Source organism: Tympanuchus pallidicinctus, unplaced genomic scaffold (assembly GCF_026119805.1).
Source record: "Tympanuchus pallidicinctus isolate F22 unplaced genomic scaffold, pur_lepc_1.0 scaffold2, whole genome shotgun sequence".
NCBI classification, from domain to species: domain Eukaryota; kingdom Metazoa; phylum Chordata; class Aves; order Galliformes; family Phasianidae; genus Tympanuchus; species Tympanuchus pallidicinctus.
In genome coordinates, this window is record NW_026294721.1 from 25,967,723 (window position 1) to 25,991,544 (window position 23,822).

The window sequence follows — 23,822 nt, forward strand, 5'->3', positions numbered from 1 at the left end:
AGAGTGCCTGAGAAATCAGCAAATCCTCCCTTATGTGAGTGGTAAAATACAGAAAAGCACATTAAATATACAGAGGAAGAGCGTATGCAAGCAACCCCACTAGCTGCTTACAAGAATTTATTTTAAAAGGTGGAAATAGTGCCTGTGTACTGTATAACAGGAATACCTCAATTTGAGTATGTTGCTCAAGGCTGGCACAAGTCCCTACAGAAGAGTGCTCTAGCATTTTTGAAACTGCTTGACAAAAGTTCTTTGCCATCTAAACTCCCAGATTTGTACCTCGGGAATTATAATTCCAGCTCGTGCACACTGACACCTGCAGGAAAGCTTTTCCCTGCTCAGAGGCTTCCCTCCAATCCCAAGTGTATGCAACTGCTCACCAAATTTGTCCTTGGAATGACATTTTCCCCTCAACAGGGCAATACCTCTTCTTGTAGTAAACAACAATATAGCCTTTCAAGAGGACTATGAGGACAGAGTTTGGGCATCATAAATCAAGCTAAGTGATTCAACTATCTGCCCCCCCCACCCCACATCTCCATACTTCAAGAGATTTAGGAACTATTCCAAGTGACTCCACTACAGGAAACATTATCTTCCAAAGTAAAATAGAATAGCTCTATTAAGCTAGTTTCTCAAAGAAATATTCAGCTTATCACAATCAACACCCAATAATAGCATGTTCTTATACGTCAAACTTTCAATTTGCTTAAGGATTCTCTGCCACTCGGAAAGCACCTTGAAACAGCTGGCATTAGAAGTCCTTTCTCTTCAGAGTCACATGCACAACTCTGTATGACCAATGTAGGGAATAGTATAAAATTACTCTATTTCATTTCCAGATTAAGACTGTGTGTAATGTCAAAAACAATCTTTGTACTCACCCCAGCCTTTGGTTTAGCTCCAGAAGTGGCTGCTGAACAGAAGGATGTTTGATCAGGAGTATGGATGTTAGGAGACAGGCTTGTTTGAGAATGTCCTACATCTGCTCCAATTTCAGAACCAGATTCACCATCCTGGTAAAAGTTATAACTCTCTTTAGTAATGTGAATATGAAATAAAAGTTTGTCTTTTAAATAATGTGTATATTTACATAGAATCACTCAAAATTATATGCTTAATTCCCAGTATAACTGTAATTCCACCTATTCTTTTCTATCACCTAGACATTCTCTTGCTTTCCTATTCAACGTGGTAGTTTGCATTAACTGCTGTTATGAAATTATAAATCACCACTAACATCAAAGCTAAAACTCCCCTAAACAGTAGAATGCAGGGTAAGAAAAATCAGACTTCTGCAGCCCTGAACTGACATTTTTCTCTAATGTTCAGCGTTTCCTGTGTGCTCCCACCTTGTCTCCCACTACACTGCAAGCTCAGTAAACATCTGTAAGCTATTACACAGCTGAAATGACATCATTGTACCGCAGTTCATACTATTCAGAGGTACAGCTCCCTAGTTTTTTGGGCTCAGTAAGCACTTATAAGCTACTTGTAAGAGCATTTTAACTAGAAATAACTTAAATAACTTTTAATGACACTGGTTACTTTTTTTTTTTTTTTTTTTTTTAATAAAAAGAAGAAATAATGTTTTATTTTTGAGGAAGTAAAAAGAAGAGAATGTTTGATTTAGTGTACAGAGTAAAGACCGGCGCTTGTATTGCTTGCAGATACACTGCAACATTTAACCAGCACTGAGTAGGCCATGTCAAGGAACTGCCCTATGCTGGCCAGATTATTAGCTGAAATGCAGCCTGTGAATATAGTGCTTGCAAAAGAGCCTGAGCTATTAACCCCAGCCAACACCCTGTGGATAAAACCTCAGTTTCCTAATATCATGTTCCTAGAGTAGCTGAAATAAGGAGCAGAAATATCTCAGGAGCTCCTGAACTGGAAATAAGTGGCGGTCCTTTGATTCATTAATTCCAGTTAAGCGCCTTTCAAAAAGAAGCTGCAGATTAGACAGATGTCTCTGTACCTTTTTCTGGTGGGCTTCTTTGCAGCTTGGAAACAGGCACCACCTCTGATTGTCTTACAAGCTTACTTACATGGATTGTCCCAACCCCCTATTTTGTTGTATGAAGTTACCTAAAATGCTGACATTCATTAGCAAGATGAGTCATATTTGAGCTTTCCTCTTCCATCAGTGCACAAGGAGATGATGTGAATACATTGAAATCCAAAGGGAAAATTCTAACTATCAGAGGTATATTTACGTAATATTCTATAAAAATGATTATTTCTATCTTCCAAAACCACTTAAACCTAAATACTGCTTTCCTCATCTATAGACCACTCACTAGACTATACTGCAAAAATGAAATCTGACTTTAATGGGAAAAACCTCTCATATTTTAGAAGAAAATATCACCAGTAAGAACAAACAATCTGAATATAAGCCTAGATATTTTGGGGTAGTATTTCTCAGGTTTCTTAAATTGAAAAACAGCTGCTACACATGTGAATAAAATTAACAGGAAGCCTGCATGAGAACACCTTGGGTCAGTCATTTCAGGTTCTTTACTGCTACTTGTAAACATTTTTCAGGAAAAAAGAACACATCCATCACATTTGTGTCCTACATAGTCTCTTCTGTCTACTCTTAGCAAGGAATTTTATTTATTTAAATACATCATTTAAACAAAGAAAATAATTTTAAAAATTAAGATAAGATTTTCACCAGAATCTTATTTTAAGTGATGGAGGATTTCATACATACATACATTTCTGCCAAAAATTTCCAGGACCATCCAGAGAACAGAAAAGATAGACCTGTAGCTCATAATTACTTTCAAATCAAACTATTTAATGTCAAGTGACACATAAACATGTGCTCTGAGACTAGGGGTGATCCTGCCTCTCTGTTGCATTTATAATAAGTTATAAAAAAAGAGAGCTAGGCATTTTCTGAGTGTGTGGTCCTTATTTTTCATCTGGGGAACTTTCACAATGCTGAAAGAAAATTCCAGATGCCACTTCTACTTCCTTCGAAACACACAAAAAAACAACAAAACAAGACAAATTATTTACAAACACAGTTTTGTTTTGTTTTTTTTTTTTAGTTAAGAAACCAACAAGCTGATAAATGTGAGGAGTATAAAATGTTATTATTATTATTTTTTTAAAGATTAAGTTATAAAAGATTTTACTTAGAAAAATAATGAAGATATCCACTTACAGGTATATGCCTCCGTTTGTATGTTGGAGTGCTGGATGGGGAAGAACCTGCACTGAGAGCATTTTCAATATCCTGATCCAGCTGGTCCAGTTTCATAATTAACAGCACCATTGAATCTAGCTGTGACCGATCCCGATCTCCTGTTATTTCCTAAGGAACAGAACATAAAATCACTAAATTTGAAATAGTTTTTTATAAAAGTTAATATTAAAATTTATAATAGTTTTAATGTATTTGCACATCAAATTAAGAAATAGCTTTAAGTAATGAATGTTTATTCTTTTCAGTTGATACTAATTTATTTATTTACTGCTGGGAAAACAATTTATATTATTTTTAATATATATTCAGCAAATAAATTTGACAGATGTGCACACTTAATACAAATCCATTGTTGCTAATTCTGTAGTGCACCTACTCTTTAAATACCTATTGATTCTAAACACTACTCCAAAAATCCACCCAAGTTAATTAATTTGATTGTACAAATTCAAATGTTAAAAGTTAGTGTACGATTGAAATTTGAGGAGAAGGAAGTTAAAAGAAGCCATTCTATAGCTGAGGATAGCTGCAAGTATTCCCTGTGAAGATCATTAGCATAACAATGTTTCAGCTCTTGCTGTTTTCTGTCTTGGTTGGAAATGTTTGATACAGATGAGATACATTAACAGTACGATAAACACAGCATAGCAGATGCTCTGTTTGGAAAGAAAGTTGAAGGATGTTAAATTCCACCAACTTACTTGAAATAATATTTTTACAATCTTTTTTTTTTCTCCTCAAGAAATGGGAAACAACCGAAAAAAAAAAGGTGTTATAATTGCTTCACTGCGGCTAAGCAATAGGGAATGTCAATGCCCAGATTAGCCAGTTCTGATAGTCACCCAACTGTTTTTCAGCCAACCATATTTCTCCATTCAGTTAGGATTCTGTTAGTTTTATTATAGACTGCTTCAGAGATTTTGTTAAACATGAATTAAATGACCTCCATTCAAATTAGAGGAACTGTAGGAATAAGACGTTCATATAAGATATAGCCTATATAGTATATATGTGAAGACAGAGCCGATCTTATTTAAAAATAAAATCTTAGAACAGCAGATACACAAATATATCAAATCCACAGTAGAGTTTCGTACAGTATTTGTAGCAAAATTCCCTAATGAAGGCAGCTGTATTTCATTTTATATTTCATATTAGAGCATGATATTTTGGACTGGCTTTTTGAAAAAGCTTATGAATTTGCAGGACCTCCTGATGAATCTAAACTGAGGTTAGAATGATCCTATGATAATATAACCTCAAAACAATGTAGCAATCAGTGACTTGGATTAAGTTTCATCTTCAAAAGGAAAGGAAGTGTCCTAAGCAACTCAAATTTATTGAAACTACGCACCATTATTCTAACTCATTCAGCCCACTGCCTACAGGCCGCACACTATCCAGTCCAGTTCACCCTGCAGCTGCCCCCTGCTCCATGTCATCATGGCATCAGCTCTTCCCACCAAGCAGCCTTGCCCCAGGCACAAAGCCATAGCTCAGCAACAGCCAAACATTGTGATGCTATTAACACTGATAATTTTTTTTTGTATATTTGTGACTCCATTTTCAGTTGGCATACATACATTACCTGCACATTTTCAAATGGAATGTATAGAGTTAGATAGTCAATCAAATATCCAATTGTCTTTTCGCTACACTTCTCTATACCCTCTCTTACTAGAGAAGGATCCCTCACTTCACGGCTATGCCTTATTCACATAACCCCTTCTTGGCAGTACGTACAATTATTGTTGAGGATGAAACACAAGGAGAGTAAAATTTCATCAAAAAATCTCTAACATTAAGAGAGGTCATTGAGAACTGCAACCACTTCCATCAAACCAGGCCTTGTTTTTGTGAAACAAGGCCAAATATCCCACTAGATTTATGTTTTTGCTGCTCTTTCTTTTTTTTAAAATTATTAAAACATAAGAAGTTGTAATACTGCTAATATACATAAATAACATTTTCCATATGTGGTCCAAGACAATTTATCCTAAATGGGGCCCAGGCAAGGCAAAAGTTTGGACATCCATTCTCTAATTGATTTTAAATTGTTGTTCAAAGTCTGTAAAATAAGGTCAGTTATTTCATCTGACCTGCATGATTTCAGAAAGCAGAGCAGAGGAAGAACCTGCCAGTATAACAGACATGCCTTCTTTATACTGTGAAGTTATGTTCACCATTCTGGTGATGTGGTTGCCAGTTTACTCATGTTGTAAAGAATGCACAGCAAAATCTTCATCTACAGGGAACTTGTGCTTCTGTTAACATGAGCCTTAAACATAGCTCCCCAACACAACTTAGACATTTATTTCTGTTAATTTTACTGGAAAATATCTCATGGTAGAGGCTAATCAGCATAAAATTTATAACTGAATGATAAAAAAAAACTAAAGCGTGTTGCCCTAGTACAACAAAATGAGGGCTAGTGAATGGGTGGGGTTTTTTTTTTTTTTTTCTTCCTAACTTGGAGAAAAAAATAGACATTTTACATGAAGAAAATAACAAATAAACATTAATAAAATAATAGAAAAGTTTTTATTATCTGTATAAAAGTTTAAAAAGTGAAGATTTTCTGAAGACTTCAATTTCCATAGAATTATAAATTAATTTCTTCAGTTTGTCCTTTTTTCTAACTATGAATTAAGATTAATTAACTCTTACAAATATTTCAAGGAAAAAGTGCAAAAGTTTACAGGGTAAACTGTCAACTCAATCTTTAAAGATAAGATATTTGTTCATTAATATGAGTGCAATTTCAGTGAATGAAAAAAGCTGATTAAAACAAATGAACATACACAACACAATCTCGTTGCTAACAGTAGGCAGAAAAAATAAGGTATCATCTGTGTGTGTGGAGGAAAAGTTTCCACTCAGTGTACACAACCCTAGAAACATAGCAGGTTGCGGAATATTTTCCATATTTGCTTTTATTTCTTGATCAAAATGCTCTAGAAGGTACTATGGAAGAAATGTGCTGTTATGCTAAAAACAATAACAAATTATCATATAAGAGGAGCAGGTTTAACTAGTGACTTAATCTTGTAAAGATTTATTTATGTATCTTTGTATACAGTCATATATATATAAGCACACACACATGCACTCATGCATACTCTCTGATTTGCACAGCAAAGAAACTTCATGCATTGATAATAGACTTAAATTTGGAATTCACTTCTAAATATAGAAGAAAATAGTATAAATATTTACCTGGAGAAGCTATTAAGAACCATAGATTACATTAGCTTATTATATTAAATTTGCCACAGAATTTTTATAACTTGAATTGCAAAATGTAGGAATATTTTGTAGTAACCTGCAGCTCACTGAAACAAACCCAGTACTTATGGCATCTGAGTATCCAGTCATCTATTTAGAAATCTGGAGACAAAAGAGCCCACATTTATCATTCTCTTTTCTGTAATTTTTCTCATGTTAGCAATTTACATGGGAAATTCATTAGTCCTGTACACCAAACACAGATTACAATCCTTCTTGTTTCTGTAGAAGGACACTAGGAAAGAAACAATTGACTAAAACTAAGATAAGGTGTGTCCAGCAACAAATACTTTCTTCCCTTGTACCCAGGGGCATTACTAGACTAGAGAGACCTCTGAGGATCTTGGAAAGACTGAGGTGAGGGAATCACTGTGGAGAGACCAGCTCAGCCTCTTGCACAGAAAGATACATGATGTAGACAGGTGTGGATCGACCACAGTGACAGAGTTCAGGAAACCCTGTGTCTGAAAGGACACCCAGGACAAGGCACAGAAAATGTGAAACTAAAAGCATGAGTTAGACTTTAAATGGATCACTTATATTATCACGAATCACGATCACGAATATTATACATATTCGATATTCTGCTGTTCTGCAGAATGGACTTTATTTATGCAACAGTATCACAGCATCACAAAGCAATCAAATCCTGTAAGCCACATTCTACTATCTTCATTCAGGTGAAAAATAAAAAAGCCTTAAACAATTAAAATGCTAAGGTATCAAAACAAGAATTTTAAGGATGCCAATTGAATGAGGTGATGTAACTTGGGATATTCTGCCTTAAGGAGACCAGCTTACAGTCCTATTGCCAAGACAGACAAAACCAAAAACATTAAATGTTTCTCCATCTGATTGCTATTTGGCAGTAGTAAAGATCACCTGCAGAAAAAAAAAATGAGGGAACAAATTAGTACCGTTAGAGTGAGAAAAGTATCAAAATGTAATGCAGTTAGTAAAAGACCAGGAAATATTTATGCTTTTTCAAAAAGGATACTTGTGGTACAGAAAATTAAAAGAACGTTAAGGTATTTTCTGCAAACATAGAAGAGCAAACATCTTAGAAGTTTTGCCATATACAAAACTTTTCCTGTGCTGTTCATATTTCATCTTTATTAATATCTCTTCTATGCAAAGTCTTTTTTTTAAATGTGCAGTCTGTAAAAGAATATGATAGCATGAGAAAATTCATTGCTAATTATTTTTATACTCACTGAAAGGATTTTAAGTGTTTTGTTTCCTTGGAAAAGATCTCATTCTTTCCCAAGTGAAAATTGAACTGACTTGATAACAATTACTTTCTTATTAAATTACCTCTGCATAATAAAATTTGAATTTCGGGTAGTTCTGTGTCACAACCTGCTGTACATTTTTAAGAGCAACGGTTAGTGACTGAATAGCTGTAGATAGAAATCTTGATCTTTAAGACAGGTAAATTTTGTGAATAAAACAGAACATGGTTAGAGTTCAGGTTTGGTTAATACCCAACATTTCTGAATATTCAGAACTTCAGCAAAATCATTTCAATGAAAAAAATACAAGATCAGGTGTTGATACCAAATTTCATATCGTAACCATATGAAACTCTAGTCATACGTAAATCAAGCCCCTAAAACCATCACTGGGACCAAATACTTGGGGAGAGGAAACTTCATCAAAAGAACAGTTATTCCTTGTCAGTCACATCAAGAAAAATTCTAGGTGGCTCTAAAAGACTTTATCTAGCATACTTTCTCTTAAAGTTTGAGTTATTGGAAAACAGTAATAAATGGCAATCGGAGGTTTTGAAAAGTTACAGAATCAAGGGAAGCTGGGCCAACCATATCTTACAACTAAGGTATGTCCTGCATTATATAGCCAAGTTGCTGCAGTCAAGTTTCTCCAAAATTCTACAGCAATTAGAAGATTCCTTCTGCAAGGCTCCTGCTTGAGTTAAAGCAACCTAAAAAAAATACCTTTGTTTACCTCAGACATCACTGAATAACATCTGCCTTCTGCAGATTGTCATCTGAAATTCATCAAAGCTGAATGTCTGATCATGTGGTAAGTGGTTGACTGGAATTTTGTAGAAGTCTGTGGTTCAGACAAGTTATTCAGCTTTTCTTTATAACTTATTCAGCTATTTCATGTATGCCTTTGAAATATGTTTATGCACACTAGAATTATTATAGCTGTAAAATATTTCTTAATGGGATTGATGTGTGGACAGTGCAAGGCATTAAAAACTTCTTAGGCACGCACACTGGCCTTTAAAGCAGCCCCTGGGGTGGGATGTCCATTCACATCAAAGGACATAAGCATGTAACACAACCAGAAGACAGTTATCCCGAACAGTCTTACTCTTCTTTATTTTCTTTTATTTGCTGCTTAGAAGTTTCTTAGATTTTTCTCTGCCATCCACTTTAAGTACTTGTTTTCTCTCAGAACTTCTATCAAAAATTGTAAAATGCACACCCAAAGATGAAGTTCATAACAGCTGCTAAAGCAATTCTCCATAAGCATTTAAATGAATAAATTCTGTTCTAAGTAAATGAATACTTAGACTTAAACATTTACTGCTTTTTCAACACTAATTTTGGCATTCCAATTCTAGTGATTATTTTTATCTGGAGCCATCAACAAAATAGATTCCAAATGCATTAAATATTACACAATATTAAACATTACACATTCACATACACTATTAATGAGCTAACAATAGAAAGTCACAAATTCATAATAAAAAAACCAAAAACCTGGAAAAGATCTTGAAATGTCATGTCATCCGTCTGCCTCTCAATGATGGCACTGTCATACCTGACAGATGGCTATCCAGCTCCTCTTACAAATCACCACAACTGCCCCCAAGCAAAAAAGGTTTTATTACTGTTACGTTCCTCAGCATTAAAAAAAGCAAAAAAAAAAATAAAATAGTTCTAACACAGAATCACAATCTTTTTTAGGTTGAACTCATTAATTCTTTTTTTTTGCCAATTTTCACTCTTCATGACAGTTTTCTTTTTTTTTTTCTTGGAGATGGTATGACATTCTCCCTGGTCTCTTGTTTATGCTGATTACTCACCTGCCACTCAGCAATGACAGAAGCTGCTTCTCCCATTTCTTACCACTCTGACATCTCCCCTCAGCCTCTCTGGGACCCTGCTCCTGATGAGTAACTTGCAAAACTATCAGCCTTCTAGATACATTTCACCTGCAGTGAAAATTCATCACTTGGAATGGAAAAGACCAATATGCTTAAGGGCACTGTATTCGTGGCATTGTTCTGTAGTTGCAAATAAATGTCATTTGAAGCCATTTCAACTACCCAGCACTCGTGAGGTGAAAAAATATTGGCAGCAGACTGAGATCTCCAGGCAACAAGAAGCAGGTGAGATGAATGCTTGTCAAGAACAGCTGAAATACAGCTAATCTCCTAGGCTATGGGCCTTGCAGGAAACTATCAATTCCCAGAGTGTTGCTAGACCTCAGACCACCCTCACAGCAGCCCCTGAAATGAAAAGGGCAGAGACAATGCCTTTGTAGAGGTGCATGAGATCAGGACAAGGAGCAAAGGACTGAAGTTAAAGGAAGAGAAGATGCACAAAAGGAAAAAACATTTTCTCTGAGACAGGCTGGCAGTAGAGCAGGTCACCCAGAGATACTACATGTCCTCAGGTTTCAAGACCCTGATTCTGAGTGACCTGGTCTGACCTCAGATCTGGCCCTACTTGGGCAGGAGGTTGGACTAGAGACCTCCTAAGGTCCCTTCTAACCAATTATTAAGGCTGCCACTATTTTTTCCATTACTGTATGGGAACTAATTAAAAAATGTCACTGGTAGTGCAAGACTGCATTTCACTTACTCTTCATACTGCTATTTGATATGTATTCCCACTGTTCTGTATAGCCTCATGTAAAATGCTTGCTAGTAATATCCCTGAATCGTGTCCATCCCCAAGCTAATTACTATCTATCATATGATAACTGTTCTTTTTTAGGAAGTAAGGCAAATAGCTTTGAAACTAAATAGCCCTCTTTTTAGAAACACTTGTAATTTACTGCAGCTGAAGAGAAAATTCAGCTCCAGTAGTATTCTGCTGGGTATTGTATGACCTATACCATGTCTGGCTCAGGACTCTTGCTTCCACTTTATTCCTAAATTACAAGCAAAGGTACTAGATGGAAAACCAGATCTAGATTTTATTCTTCTGTGGTTCTTATTTATCTACTTCAGATGTGCTTTTACAGTAAGACACTGAAGAAGTAAGCTGCTCAAAACACCTAAGTCTTTTTTACTATGAAATGTGAAAACATAATACTAAAAGAAAAGAGACTCCTTAGAAACACTGATCTGTCTGTATACTATAGCAGTATCATATTTGAATTCTCAATACATTTACCTAAAAAATACAGGCTGTGTTTATACTGAAAATCAATACAGTAATAAGCAGTAAACAAGCTAAAACTTGAACCTCTTAACACCCAACGAAGAGGTAACAAGCAATGCATTAGCAGGACTTGAGCTCAGTTGGGCCAGACTGATTGGAAGTAGCCACTTTTTTTGTTTCTCAGAGTTTCAGCTAGGCTGCAGCAGGTAACAACGTCAATGTACAGATCTGACAGTCAGGATCAAGAGGAAGGAAAAGCATGATGCTCTGTAATGGTCCCAGCGGAAAGACAAGCTGTTACCTCTCAGCTCAGCCTGCAGTGTAATTACATGTCTGTACATCTCTGTTTTGGGAAGCTGATGCCTGACAGCTTTCCTTTGCAGCTGCTGTCTCCCAGGAAGAGAAGAAGAACTTATCTCTCAGAAACAACTGATGATGCTCAAATCAAGTTCAGTTGGTCAGTCAGTGTCAGCATATACATCTACAAAATGTCCAGGTAGACGACAGTCAGGAACCTGGCAGTCTGAATCCAGGGGAACTCAGTTTTAGCTGGGTCTCAATGTATCTACATTGTAAATATGATCATAGTGATGCATGCAAAGGGACCAGGACAGGCTTGAGAGGTGGGCCCATGCCAACCTCATGAATTTCAATAAAGCCGAGTACAAGGTCCTACACCTGAGTCAGAGCAATCCCAAACACACATACAGGTTGGGTGGAGAATGGCTTGAAAGCAGCCCTGAGGAGAAGGATTTGGGAGTGTCAACAGATACAAGATTCAACATGAGACAGCAATGTGTGCTAGTAGCTCCAAAGGCCAACCATATCCTGGATTGAATCCTGGGAGGTCGAGGGAGGTGATTCTGCCCCTCTGCTCTGCTCTCATGAGACCTCCACATGGAGTGTTGCATCCAGTTCCAGAGCCTCTGACACACAAGAACGACATGGAATTATTAGAGAAAGTCCAGAAAAGGGCCATGAAGATGATCAGAGAGCTAGAGCACCTCCTGTGTGGGGACAGCCTGAGATAGCTGGGACTCTTCAGCATGGAGAAGAGAAGGCTCCGTGGAGACATTATAGTAGTCTTCCAGTACCTGAAAAAGGCCTACAGGAAAGCTGGAGAGGAACTTTTTAGAAGAGCCTGTAGTGACAGGACAAGGAGAAATGGTTTTAAACTGAAAGAGGGTAGATTTAGGCTAGGTTTAGGAAGAAATTATTTACTGTGAGAATGGTGTAACACTGGAACAGGTTGCACAGTGAGGCTGTGAATACCACCTTCCTGGAAGCAGAGAAGGCCAGGCTGGATGGGGCTCTGAGGAACTTGGTCTAGATGTAAGTGTCCCTGTCTATAGCAGGCGGGTTGGAACTAGATGACCTTAAGGGTCCCTTACAACCCCAAACATTATATTATTCTATTATATATACAATTTACATGTATACATACATATATACACACAAGGAAAATAATGGATTCAAATTTAACATTAGTCCACATGTGGCTCTACCAAATCACAGGTTTAAGTTAGAGTTCTCTTAAAGAGGAGGCAGAATAAAATACACAAAATTACAGGTCTAGGGAAAAAAAATGCTTTATCTAAAGCTCAACAAACTCATTGGGGTAAATACAATGTTACTCTTAAAAAATTCTGAAAATACTTTAAATGATTTAATTGTAAAGTTTTAATTTCTTTTCATTTTTTCCCCTCACCTAAATACATACTTCTTGCCAGTAGACAAAAGTTAATTACCTGTAGAATTACAATAATTACAACTAGAAATCTCAGAAAACAATAGAAAATTTTGAAACTAAATGTAACATTTGTAACTATGCCATATTTGCAGTTTTTACTGCAAGTAAATATTTTTTACTGCAAGTAAAAACTTATGTTGAAAAGACTATTTTTGAATGAAAATGTGAAACAAACTCTGGCAAATCAGAGAAAGGAAAGAAAAAAATTCACAGTTTCTCACATAAAAAAAAAGCAACAATGTTGTCAAGGAGCACCTTTCTATGATCTTGGTACCACATTCCTGGTAGATTTTAACTGGACAGAAACACAACTACAAACACTCAAGGGGGATGTTACAAGCACTGAAAAAAACTGCACTGTAAAAACAAAAAAAAAAAAAAAAAAAGAGAGATGGAATAAAACTGGAGCAGGCCAAGAAAATAGGATGCAAATGGCATTGAAGAAAGTAGTGTTTTGGACAGGAAAAACAGAAAACTGCAACAATAAAAAAAAACAAGAAACACACAATTGAGATTCTTGTGCTTTCTGTTCTTCACAAGTTGCCTGAAGTTTCATGTTGTTAATGGAGTGTAAGAAGTTCAGATATAAATAGCACATAGTAAGGAATATTTAAAAAGTGTTGAACATTACCATTTTGAGAAGGTATTTGAAAAGGTTGTTACTTGTATATGTGATGTAGAAACTTATTCATCCAGATTTAGTTGGATCTCTTCAGGAAACTCAGCCATTCATTCATGCTATGAGAGTCATATCAACAGTCCAGCTTCAAAAGAATCACACAAATCAGATTACCTAATTTTTAAAGTATTTTTTAAAAAGTTGGCTTGCACATTGCTTAATTCACCCTGCCAGGTCACTAGAAAAATCAGAACCAGTGTTTGTGGCTATGAAATGGGCTTACCTGACTTCTGTTAATTCTCTTGACTTTGAGTCACAAAATGGGTCATTAATAATCCACACAATTTTGCAGTAATATAAATTCTAAGTTCTAAGGTTGAGGCAGTGATCACAAATCATAGTTCTCTAATTCAACATACTTACACTTAACTGAATTTTTAAGAAAGAGATAAGGACTGAGAATAGCATAATAAAGTTTCCTTTAATGTCTTCAGCTTGAAATATTACAGTTATTTTCTGGAAAATAAATGTTTATCTAAGCATATTTTTATCTCTTCAAATTGGAGACAACAGTTTTCAGGAGCGTTGGATTTTTTTCTACACTTTTTTTTGTCTGTCTCCTTGAGCCACAGGCACCTAATTTTTCTGCTGCACTATGTAGTGTGTTAGTATGTATTTTGTCAATGAAAAATACAGTTTTGACATTTGTGGTTTATTAATGATTGAGTTAAAAAAAAAAAAAAAATCAGCATTGTAAGCACATTTGCAATGAACAGTTAAGTAAATACTGAGGAAGGACGGAAATAGAATAGCGCCCTTCAACATATTGAGTATGGCTCTGCATATCTGATTAAAAAAAAATATATAGGAAATCAAGAACATAAGCTATTAAAACCATAAAAATATTAACAATCAAGCACCTGTTTATAACCACTAATCCATAGTAAGAACAGAGAACAAAGTCAGCGTTCCTCATGACACATCTGTGGCTGTAGATGATACATAGCTCATCATAGTACATAGAAATAATTGGAGGTGACATAACTGCCTTAAATAAATAAATAAATGTGTCTTTTCAATTATGCTACCCCCATCTTGATGTAAAATTTCTGTTAAAAAAAAAAAAAAAAAAAAAAAAAAAGCTCAGATTTCCCAAGATTTGTTAGTGCAAGAGGGAGCTATCTGATTAACATCTCATGCTAATGAAGAATCTCTTCTCATTCAATGGCAAATTAATGTAAGGATGCTTAAAGGAGGTCTAAAAAAAAATTGTAATGAAATGGTAGAAAACAGTGAGATTAGAAAAGCTCATTCAGGTAATAATTCTGGTAAACACAATAGTTATCTAATAACAGTAAGCCTAAGATCAGTAGTGGCCTCACAGTTTTGAGAACCAAGGAGCAAGAAGAGCTTGGAATGATCAGAGAGGAGCTACCAGTGTGTGAAGGCAACTGCAAAACTGAGGGAAGCATGGGGACAATTAGCAGGACTGATTAACATTATCCACAGCTGAGATGAGTGGACTTTACCAGGAAATAAATGTGGTCATTGGAGGCACAGAATGAAAATTCTTGCCAAGTCCTATCAGCCTTATTCAGACCTGTTGAATAAGTCATAGCTGTAATGCATCTAAAAGTTAGTTTCTGATTTAAGCCTCACTCAAAAGATTGAACGGAAGATTAGTAAGTAGAGCTGTGGTAAGGGCTATAGTATAGTTGTCCAGCAAATAGGATATTTAGCAAAATACTTATAGTCTGTTACAGAACAACTTCAGTTTCAAATAATGAAAAAGTTACTGCAATCTTGAACGATAAAGGAACAGATTATAGTAAGTGATACATAGGTTACCCTGAAAATAATGATCCTGTTTATTTCCATAGAAACTACAGCAGATATAAAGAGCACAACACTTTCAGAGCAAATTCTCAGCTACAAAACACTTTTTCAATGCAGTTACCACCATTAGCTACACATTTTTGCCAGCAATGAAAAGGAGCCTGAGTGCTGCTGTTGTAAAAACCTGCGCCAGAGTAGATGACCAACCGTCACTGTCACCACTGCTGAAATGTGCCATCCACCACCACACTGTGCTCACATCCACTGTTTGGTGAACGTTTATGGAGACCAAGTGTTGGTGAATGTCAGTGGTTGACATTTTTTCCTCAAGAAGTAATTCAATTCCACACCTTTGCTTCATATTCACTTCCATGTCAGATGCCATTTTGTCAGACTTCCCCTCCACTGCCACATGGCAATAAAATGGAATGGAATATTGGTGATAAAGTTCAACCTGGGAAAACAGGAACCAGGTAAAGGTCTGGTAGTGTTTTTCTGGCTGGTGATCTTGTTTACCCTCTAGGTGCATAACCTGCAGCAATTGTGTTTCTGGGAGTAGTTCAAGCTTTCAAGTTAAAGTAAAATAATTAGCTTTCCCTTTCTACTCAATTGGTGTTACTGAATCTCTGAATATAGTGTGGTAAATTAAGATTGGTGAAATCAATCAGTTAAGAAGCAAGATGATAGGAACCAAGATGTTCTGAATAAATATAGAGTACCAGAATGGTTTGGGCTGGGAGGGACTGCAAAGACTTTCTAGTTCCATCCTATCCTGTCGTGGACAGGGACAGCTTCCACTAGATCAGGCTGCCCAAAGCCCCATCCAAGCTAGCCTTGAACAATTGCAGGGATTGGGCATTCACAACTTTTCTGGGCAACCTGTTCCAGGGCCTCACTGACTTCACAAGAGTTTCTTTACAATGCCTAATCTAAATCTACCTTTTAGTTTAAAGCCATAATCACTCCTTGTCCTATTGCTACAATTCCTGATAGAGTCCCTCCCCATCTTTCTTGTACGCGCCCCCATATTTTGATATATTATGATATATTTTGATATAACACATATTTATAGACCTGTGAAAAAAACAGAAAAAGAATAAAAGGCAAAAATGTCAAGATTTAGTGAGTGCTGGTAAATTGGATAACCAATGAATAGTTAAGAATTAGGAAGAAACAGAAAACAGACGGTACGTGTTAATGTTTCCCATGCAGACATCTGCATATTTCAGTTTACCTGGATTCCTGTAAAGCACAATTTAAATGCTAAATCTTTTAAGCAAAATTTACTCAGGTTACTCATATAATAATTGAATCCCAAATTTTAGTTGTTCTTTTGTATGAAAATGTCTAATAAGCCTAAGTTTTTCAGTTTCTTAAGATGCATAAGTACATGCCATTATAATTATTGACATTTTTTCTTATAATAGTAATGATAATAATGATAACAACAACAAAAACAACAACAACAATAATAATAATAATTTTTTCACACTTTCATTTCATCTGGACTGCCTCCACAGTTTCCAGCTGGGCAGGCTTCTTTTCCAGGTGACTCATTCCCCTTTGCGACTATGCAATACAAATTCTAATGTTATGTTACTAAGAATTGTTTGCTTACATATGCAGAAAAAAAGCTTAATTAATCATGAAACAATAATGTAGTAACAACAGCATGTCCTCAAGCAAAAGGTATAAAACCACCAAAGAATCAAGTAAAAATGTTTCTTTCAAAATCTGCCCTAAATGGAAGCATTTTTTTTACCTTTATATTCCTCTTTTTTTTTGCTAGCAAAAAAACAAATTACAAATTTTCATTTTAGGATGCTTTGCTTTTCAGGATTAAAATCAGACTAGTTTCACCATGATTCATATTTCAGAAATTATTCATCTTGGAAGATGCACCCAGTGCAACACAGTGATTTTTGGTAATGGGATATTTTTTGAAAATATATATATATATTTTTCAGACATAACTGTATGCATACATAACCCCTTACTTAAAAATGTTGCCTTGCTCTCACACAACACAGTGTGAGCAATATGAATTATTAGCTAGAAATCCCAACACAAAGCTTCTAAAACTCAGGTTATTTACTTGTGCAAAAGCACATTAAACAAACAAAAATAGTACCGCATTATATAATCTTTGGGAAATGTATAATATAATCTGTCTGTTGAATTTATCAACAACTGTATAAGGCAATAGGGCAACATGCTTCAATACTTGTTACTTTTAGACACCTTCTAACAAAAACCATAGCTATCCTCTCCATTTAATAGGCAAAGATAGCAAGGAGTTAAATGAATGAAAACATTATTGATTGAAGCTTTACTGTGCTCTTTAAAAATAATAGTTCATCTTCTCTATGATGAAACAGTAATAACAGTAGAGCTTTCTCTTTATGTCCTAGAATGACCATACAACTATATAATTATTTAAATGCATAAAGAAGTGAATAAGATGTTTCGCTACACTTTTAAAAAAAACTTTTAGATGTTGGTTTTCCTAATATCAAAATAAATAAACACTGTCACCACATCTTGCGACAAAAGCCTAAACTGTCTTTAAAGGTCGGCATAGCTTTTGCATGAAATATGTCTGCAGAGGAAAAAAAAAAATGCTTGAGGGGGGAGAATGAGACTTTTGGAATAGTTAACTACAGAGCAGCTGGCACAGATTAGCCTATGTGCTCATTCAATCAAAATGTTTCTATTAGAGAACTTGAGATAACTAGCTTGAGAGCATTTAAGTGTACTCCAGTATTTTTTTCAATTTAATCAAGCATTATCTCTTGAGATATGACTGCATTGTCCCCATAGAATTTAAGAATTACCAAGCCTACACAATTACATACATGTTGGTTGTAGGTTGTTGAGCTTGATCTTTAATCAGAGGTGTATGCCAAATTCTATCAGTAAAATAGAAGACACAACCATGATGGAATCAGGAAAGAAAGTAACATCATATGAAAGCTTTAGCTACTGCTTAATGGGTGAGGCCAAAAGCATGAAACTACAGCCTCAAGCAAAGAACGTGGGGAAAGAACCCAATCCAATTTTTAGCCACTGCCAAGGAAAGCTGCAATGAATTTATTCTCAGCATCAACTGTCCTCCCCAAGGAGGAACAGCACCAAGAACACTTCAGAACTGAAGAGCATTTGGGCATGTTGTAGCAAGCAGAGCCTGGTTTGAAGAACAGGACATTTGGAATCTCAGTCCTTCTTACAGCGTTGAAATTTATTGTTAAAATGAACATTACTGATATCAAACATCTCTTTCTATGTGTGGAAGAAAGAGAAATGCATAGCTATTCTAAAAATTTTCTGTAAAATGTTTATAAATTCTAGTCCTATTGTTACCGATTATTATTTGATTTGAATCCTGCTTCCTCTGACTAATCAATGGGACACAGAAATACTGATATGTCTGTTTCTCTAAGGGTGTTTATTAATGAGTAAAATACCATTTGGTTCTTTTTAATTAAAAAAAAAAAGTTAATATAGTTTACCATCAGGCCCAGATTACTAGATGACTGGAGATGAAATCTGAGGCCTTTTTAAGTAGCTGGGAATTTTCTAGCCACAAAACTAGGATTTCAGCAAACTGATTGCATTCTATCTGCTATGCATATCATCCATGGCAAGCATACCCAGGAGAGGCTTTTTCATTCTCAGAATTTCTGTTTTTCCAGGGCTCATTTTCCCACTCAAAAGGAATGTTTCTGACTCCATTGCCACTGGAAATGTTTATGCCTAGCAAGACAAATGCTTCTAAATAAGAGGTTCTGTTCAATCATCATATACGTACTTACACACTCTCAGAAATTGCTGGACTGTTAGGCAATTCCTGAAAAGAGATTGATAGGGATAAGAGAAACATTTACTTATGGAGAAGAATGACAGGAATAGGCATTGGGAAAAATGTCATGAATTTTCCTCAAACTGATGTTTGGAGACCTCAGGAAACATGTAGTAATGAGCAAGAGCACGCCTAAAAGCTTTGCATGGGGCTGTGCAAACATTAGAAATTCATCTAAATACAATCTGATGCACAGCAGCTGGAACAACAACAACAACCAAAACAACAACAACCAAAACAACAACAGCAAACAAACAGACAGAGATAGGCAGGATGCCTCTCCCAAGGCTAAAGGAGGACTTGAAGCTAAGCAACAGGGCTGATCACCAGAATAAGCTCCCTCTGTTTTTAACTCAACTTCTCTGAGGCATCCCTGGAGTACTAACATTTGGAAGTGCATTGAATGCTCTGGTTAGTGGAGTAATGACCATGTTTGCTATGATTGTGTCTGCTGGGGTATGTTTCATTGCTGGTTCTAATGTTTCAGGCTGAGTTCTGACAGCATAATCAAACTGGAAAAAATGTAAATCAGAGTGTTTGTGATATTTGTTGAATGCACACACTGTCTTGCTGCATTTAACAAGAGGATTTATTTATTTATTTTAAATGTTCCACCCCCACGTCCCTTCATCTCCAGAGATTTTCAAAGTAGCTCTGTGTAGTTTTATGTTTATCATAATTTCTTCTTCTTTTTCTCTCTGAGACAGGAAGCTGAGGGTTTTGACCTCATCTGGATCTTTCCCAGTGTCAGGAGGTGGTCTGTTCAAAAAGATTCCACAACACTGATCTCTTCCTGATTTATCAGATAGTTAGGTCAATTAATAGAGTCTCTACTGTTTTTTCCACAGCTGTAAAACAACCAGTGGACTCCTCTGAGGGCTAATTATCAAATCTTTTGAATTTTTCTTTCAAGGAACAAGCAGTATCTTTCCAGTAAGTAAATTCCACTGCAGCAAACTAAGCAAAGATTGTCTAATTGTAGGAGCCCTGGCTCACATAAAGCAGTTCATGTAAGTTAATGTCAGATACCTGTTTCTTGCTTATCATCTTCTCTGTCCTGCTACCAGTATATTTTCTCGTAGTCACTTTGCTTATAAGAGGATGCTATGTCAGTTGTTACACATAAACAGTCCAGCAGGTGACAAAGAATAGGGTTCTTCTGTATAACTTCTGTGGGCGTAGATAGAGAGGGTATAGTAGTAACTGACAGATAAATAGGCAACATTCCTCATTTGTCATTTTCTCTGTCTGTATCATCCCTGTCAAGACATCCAATCTTTGCGCTATTTCCTCCCTTTGGACTGCCGTATCTTGTCCCAGGTAAGGCTGTTCATTTCACAGTAAATGCAACTCAGCAAAAATGTCTCGTTCCTAGTGAGAAAGTATATTTTCTGACATTCAGTGAAATCAAAGAAATGTGGGTGGCTCTGGTGATTACCAAGATAATTCCCTTAAAGCATTTATCAGAAGTAAAAGTAATCAGAGCATTCTTAAAAGATTGTACATCCCAATATGAACAGAGTACTTCTGTTTTATTCCAGAAGAAACATTTAATTTTTAAAAAAGTAATTAGATGGTTATTTCTTAACAGATTTCATTGAAATTTCAGAATTTCTGACTATCAGAGGTCAGTCAATAGGCTGAAGCTTGCAAAAAATCCCCAGATACTTTTTCTAGCATCTTTTTCTTAGATTCAGTACGTTATATTATTAAAACTAGGATATTCCTTCCTTTTGTAAGTTTTTTTATTTAAAACTGAGTCCTTAGTTACTGAAAACATTCATAAATGAAATGCTCATTTTGCCTGCATGGCACACCCTCACAATTTGATGATGTATTGGGATTCAAGGAACTCCCCAGCTGTAATACCAATCTGCCTTTGACTCAGAATAAATGACTTCTCCATTTTAATTTATTCACACTTGCTCTGATGTTGCTATCATTAACTCTTCTCACAATGTGCTAACTTTAAGTTAGAACCTCTAAACAATAACTCAACAAGGCAAGATTTTTACTGTAAATTATGCAATAAATATTATATACTGTTTTTAACAGAAATTTTCAATAATGAATATTTCTAGAATTTCTCATACTGGCTTTTAAAGCACAAGAAATTCACAGATGGAGATCATTTCTAGAGGACAAACTGAACTAGAACAAATGAATGCTTATCTTATTTCCCTATAGAGCATGCAAAGTGATATAATCACAGAGCAACTGTTCCACACTCTGCCAAAAATTATCAAAACTACTGCCATGTAATACATCTGCACACAACACGAAGACTCCCAGAGAAAGTTAGAAGACTTTATGCTTTGGTCATGGTAGAGAAGAAAAATCTTAATATTTCTCACTGAGTAATGGAAACCATTCACACACACAATGACCAACAATGTAAAGAAGTAGATGCCACACATCCCTCCCTACATGGAGCTTCCTTGTGCATTGCAGTCAGCCTTTTCTGTGCTCGCTGGTATAATAATCTGGGTGTAAGCCTATGACAGTGGTAAATAAAAGATAGCACCCAAGCTACATATATAACTCAAATTCAAAATATTCACTATAAATATACTTACTATACAATTCTATGCACAGAGGACTTTTCCCCCTAACTGTATAGAATTATATTTCAAACTGAAAACTACCACTGTATACCACTGAGTCAAATGTTGGAGTTCACAATAAACAGAAAAGTTTTAAAATGAACTGTAGACAAACACTTTGCATTTTTTATACCAAGTGTAAAATAAAAGCCTATGGAGGACCATGAGAGAGTAATAATCTCTAGCAGCTGAATTTCTTGTTTGTCTTGAAAATCCTGGAATAACACCGGAGGAAAAGCGATCTCTATTTTCATCTCCCTTAATACTTGGTGTTCAATCACCCTTTTTTTTTTTTTTTTTTTTTTTTTTTTTTCTTCTGTTTCCCTTATACAACCAAGCCTCACCTTTGTAGCACACAATTCTTTTCTTACGAAGGACTGGAGCTAGTCTTAATGGCAGTAAGGGGGGATAGTAACTACTTTACTGCAGGGTCCTACCACCTCAGGCCAACAGAATAGTAATAGACAAGTAAATAGATTCCTTCTACTACAGTCAGTAATTAAGAAAGTAAAAGAAAGCTAATTATGTCAGAGACAAAAAATCCTAGTATAAAAGAGATAGCCTCACTTTTTCACAATTTCATTTCAGATGCACATTAAGAGTACTAGCCTTTAGAGTATGTAGTATCTGTTGCTTGCCTCCTCACTTTTTCACTGAAGACTGAAGTTTGATTATGCTTGCATTGTGTCTCCTGACTAGATCTCCACCATATATAGTTTAGTTTTCAGAAAAGTATTAAGTTGAAGTGGAATAGCACAATGACTTGTAATGCTCTGGGAAACACACATGAGAAAGATGCATTCATGGAGAGCTGAACAGCTGGCCAACACAATGAACAAATTACCACAAAACTATTGGGAATTAGTGAAAAAACTAGAAAGCACAAATATGGGAGGAAAATGTTCTTCTCTAGTTTTACATTTTGATGTACATACAGTCTGATGTATCTCAGGCAGCTGAAACAAAAAAAGCAGTCTAAAAATTTCAAGAGACTGTCAAGTTTACTTAGGAGCTAAATTTCAATCTTAAGACAGGAACCCACATTTTCCTATCAAGGAATATTTATCAAATACACCTAACTGGAAACTACAGCATTCTGACTTCTTTTAAAAATCTGTTCTGATTTGTTGGTAGTTAACTTTTCCCAGTCATAACAGTTACATGTCTTGCAGTCGGTTTTGCCAGGGTTAGAGGAAAGTTTGGAAAGCCTTTCTGCGTCCTCACATTACAAATGACTGAATTGTACAATGCTATGACCTATGCTGAGAATGGAGCAGAGCTTTCATATTTTCTTCTTTTAATCCACAAGTTTTTGAAGTGTGCAGACATGAATCTGCTTCTTTTTGAAGCACTTCATTACAATCTATCAAATCAGCCATGATGCTAAAGAAAGATGCAGTGTGGACTACCAAAAAGAATCCAGTTTGCATGCTTTGTCTCTGCTCCACAGTGTCACTTTTCACCCTTAATATTATATTAATCAGAAAACTCACTTAAAAAAAACAACAACACACTTCTTACTTAATGTAAAATACTACAATAGAGATGTGTCTTAACCCATCAGCACAAACCTTGCAGAAAACAATGGAAAAAAATTCTGATTCTCTGGGAACTGCAAATCATGCTTGAAGATTGTAGTTCCTGAATAACACGTGCTATTGCATGAATAGAATACAGATTTTCATTTCCTCATTGTGGTATGGTAGGTTACTTATCAGCAACAAGAAAGAACACAGAATGGCTTACAATTCACGTATGTACATTTTCACAATTGAATGATGAATTTTCTCATATATAACATACCTTGCCATGTGCAGACAACTAGGAATGTAACATCCAAACGAACATCCAAACATAGAATGCAGTTTAAAATGCAGATAAAAACTGTTAGATTATAGGGTTCCACAATACATGTCATAAAAGCAATGTCACATCTCATACACTTTTACTAGTTCAAAGACTCAGAATAATAAGAGCAAAAGCATCTATCATAGGATAGGATATCCAGTATAGGATAAGCCCCTTCAGCCAGACATAATGAGCACTGAGGAAGGTAAAAATAGATAAGGGAGAAAAAAGTGTGCTGATAATAAGAATGGCAGACAGTTTATTCTTTAGCAAATCAGCATGCTGGACTTCAAAGAGAAAGGTTTGACACCTGCCTTTCACACCGAGTTTGTTCCACACACATGTATTATTTCAGCAGATGGGACCAAAAAACACATCTGAGCCGTCAATAAGAATCGGACACTGGTTCATGTGGCTCCTCTGTGTGCATGAAAG

At 35.8% G+C, this 23,822-nt stretch overlaps 1 protein-coding gene and 1 long non-coding RNA gene across 4 annotated transcripts in view; one reads left to right on the forward strand and one right to left on the reverse strand.

The window, feature by feature from the left end:
• Window positions 1–23,822, reverse strand: part of DLC1 (DLC1 Rho GTPase activating protein) — a 214,035-nt gene that overhangs the window by 162,060 nt on the left and 28,153 nt on the right. For all 3 annotated transcript variants that reach the window (XM_052682373.1, XM_052682375.1, XM_052682374.1), the window contains 2 exons: window positions 3,179–3,328; window positions 885–1,016 (listed from right to left, as the gene is read on the reverse strand). In XM_052682373.1, coding sequence (XP_052538333.1) covers window positions 885–1,016; window positions 3,179–3,328 — 282 coding nt within the window. The remainder of the gene's footprint in view (window positions 1–884; window positions 1,017–3,178; window positions 3,329–23,822) is intronic.
• The window catches only part of LOC128080325 (uncharacterized), a 987,521-nt gene that overhangs the window by 2,810 nt on the left and 960,889 nt on the right, over window positions 1–23,822 (forward strand). The gene's annotated exons all lie outside the window — the stretch shown is intronic.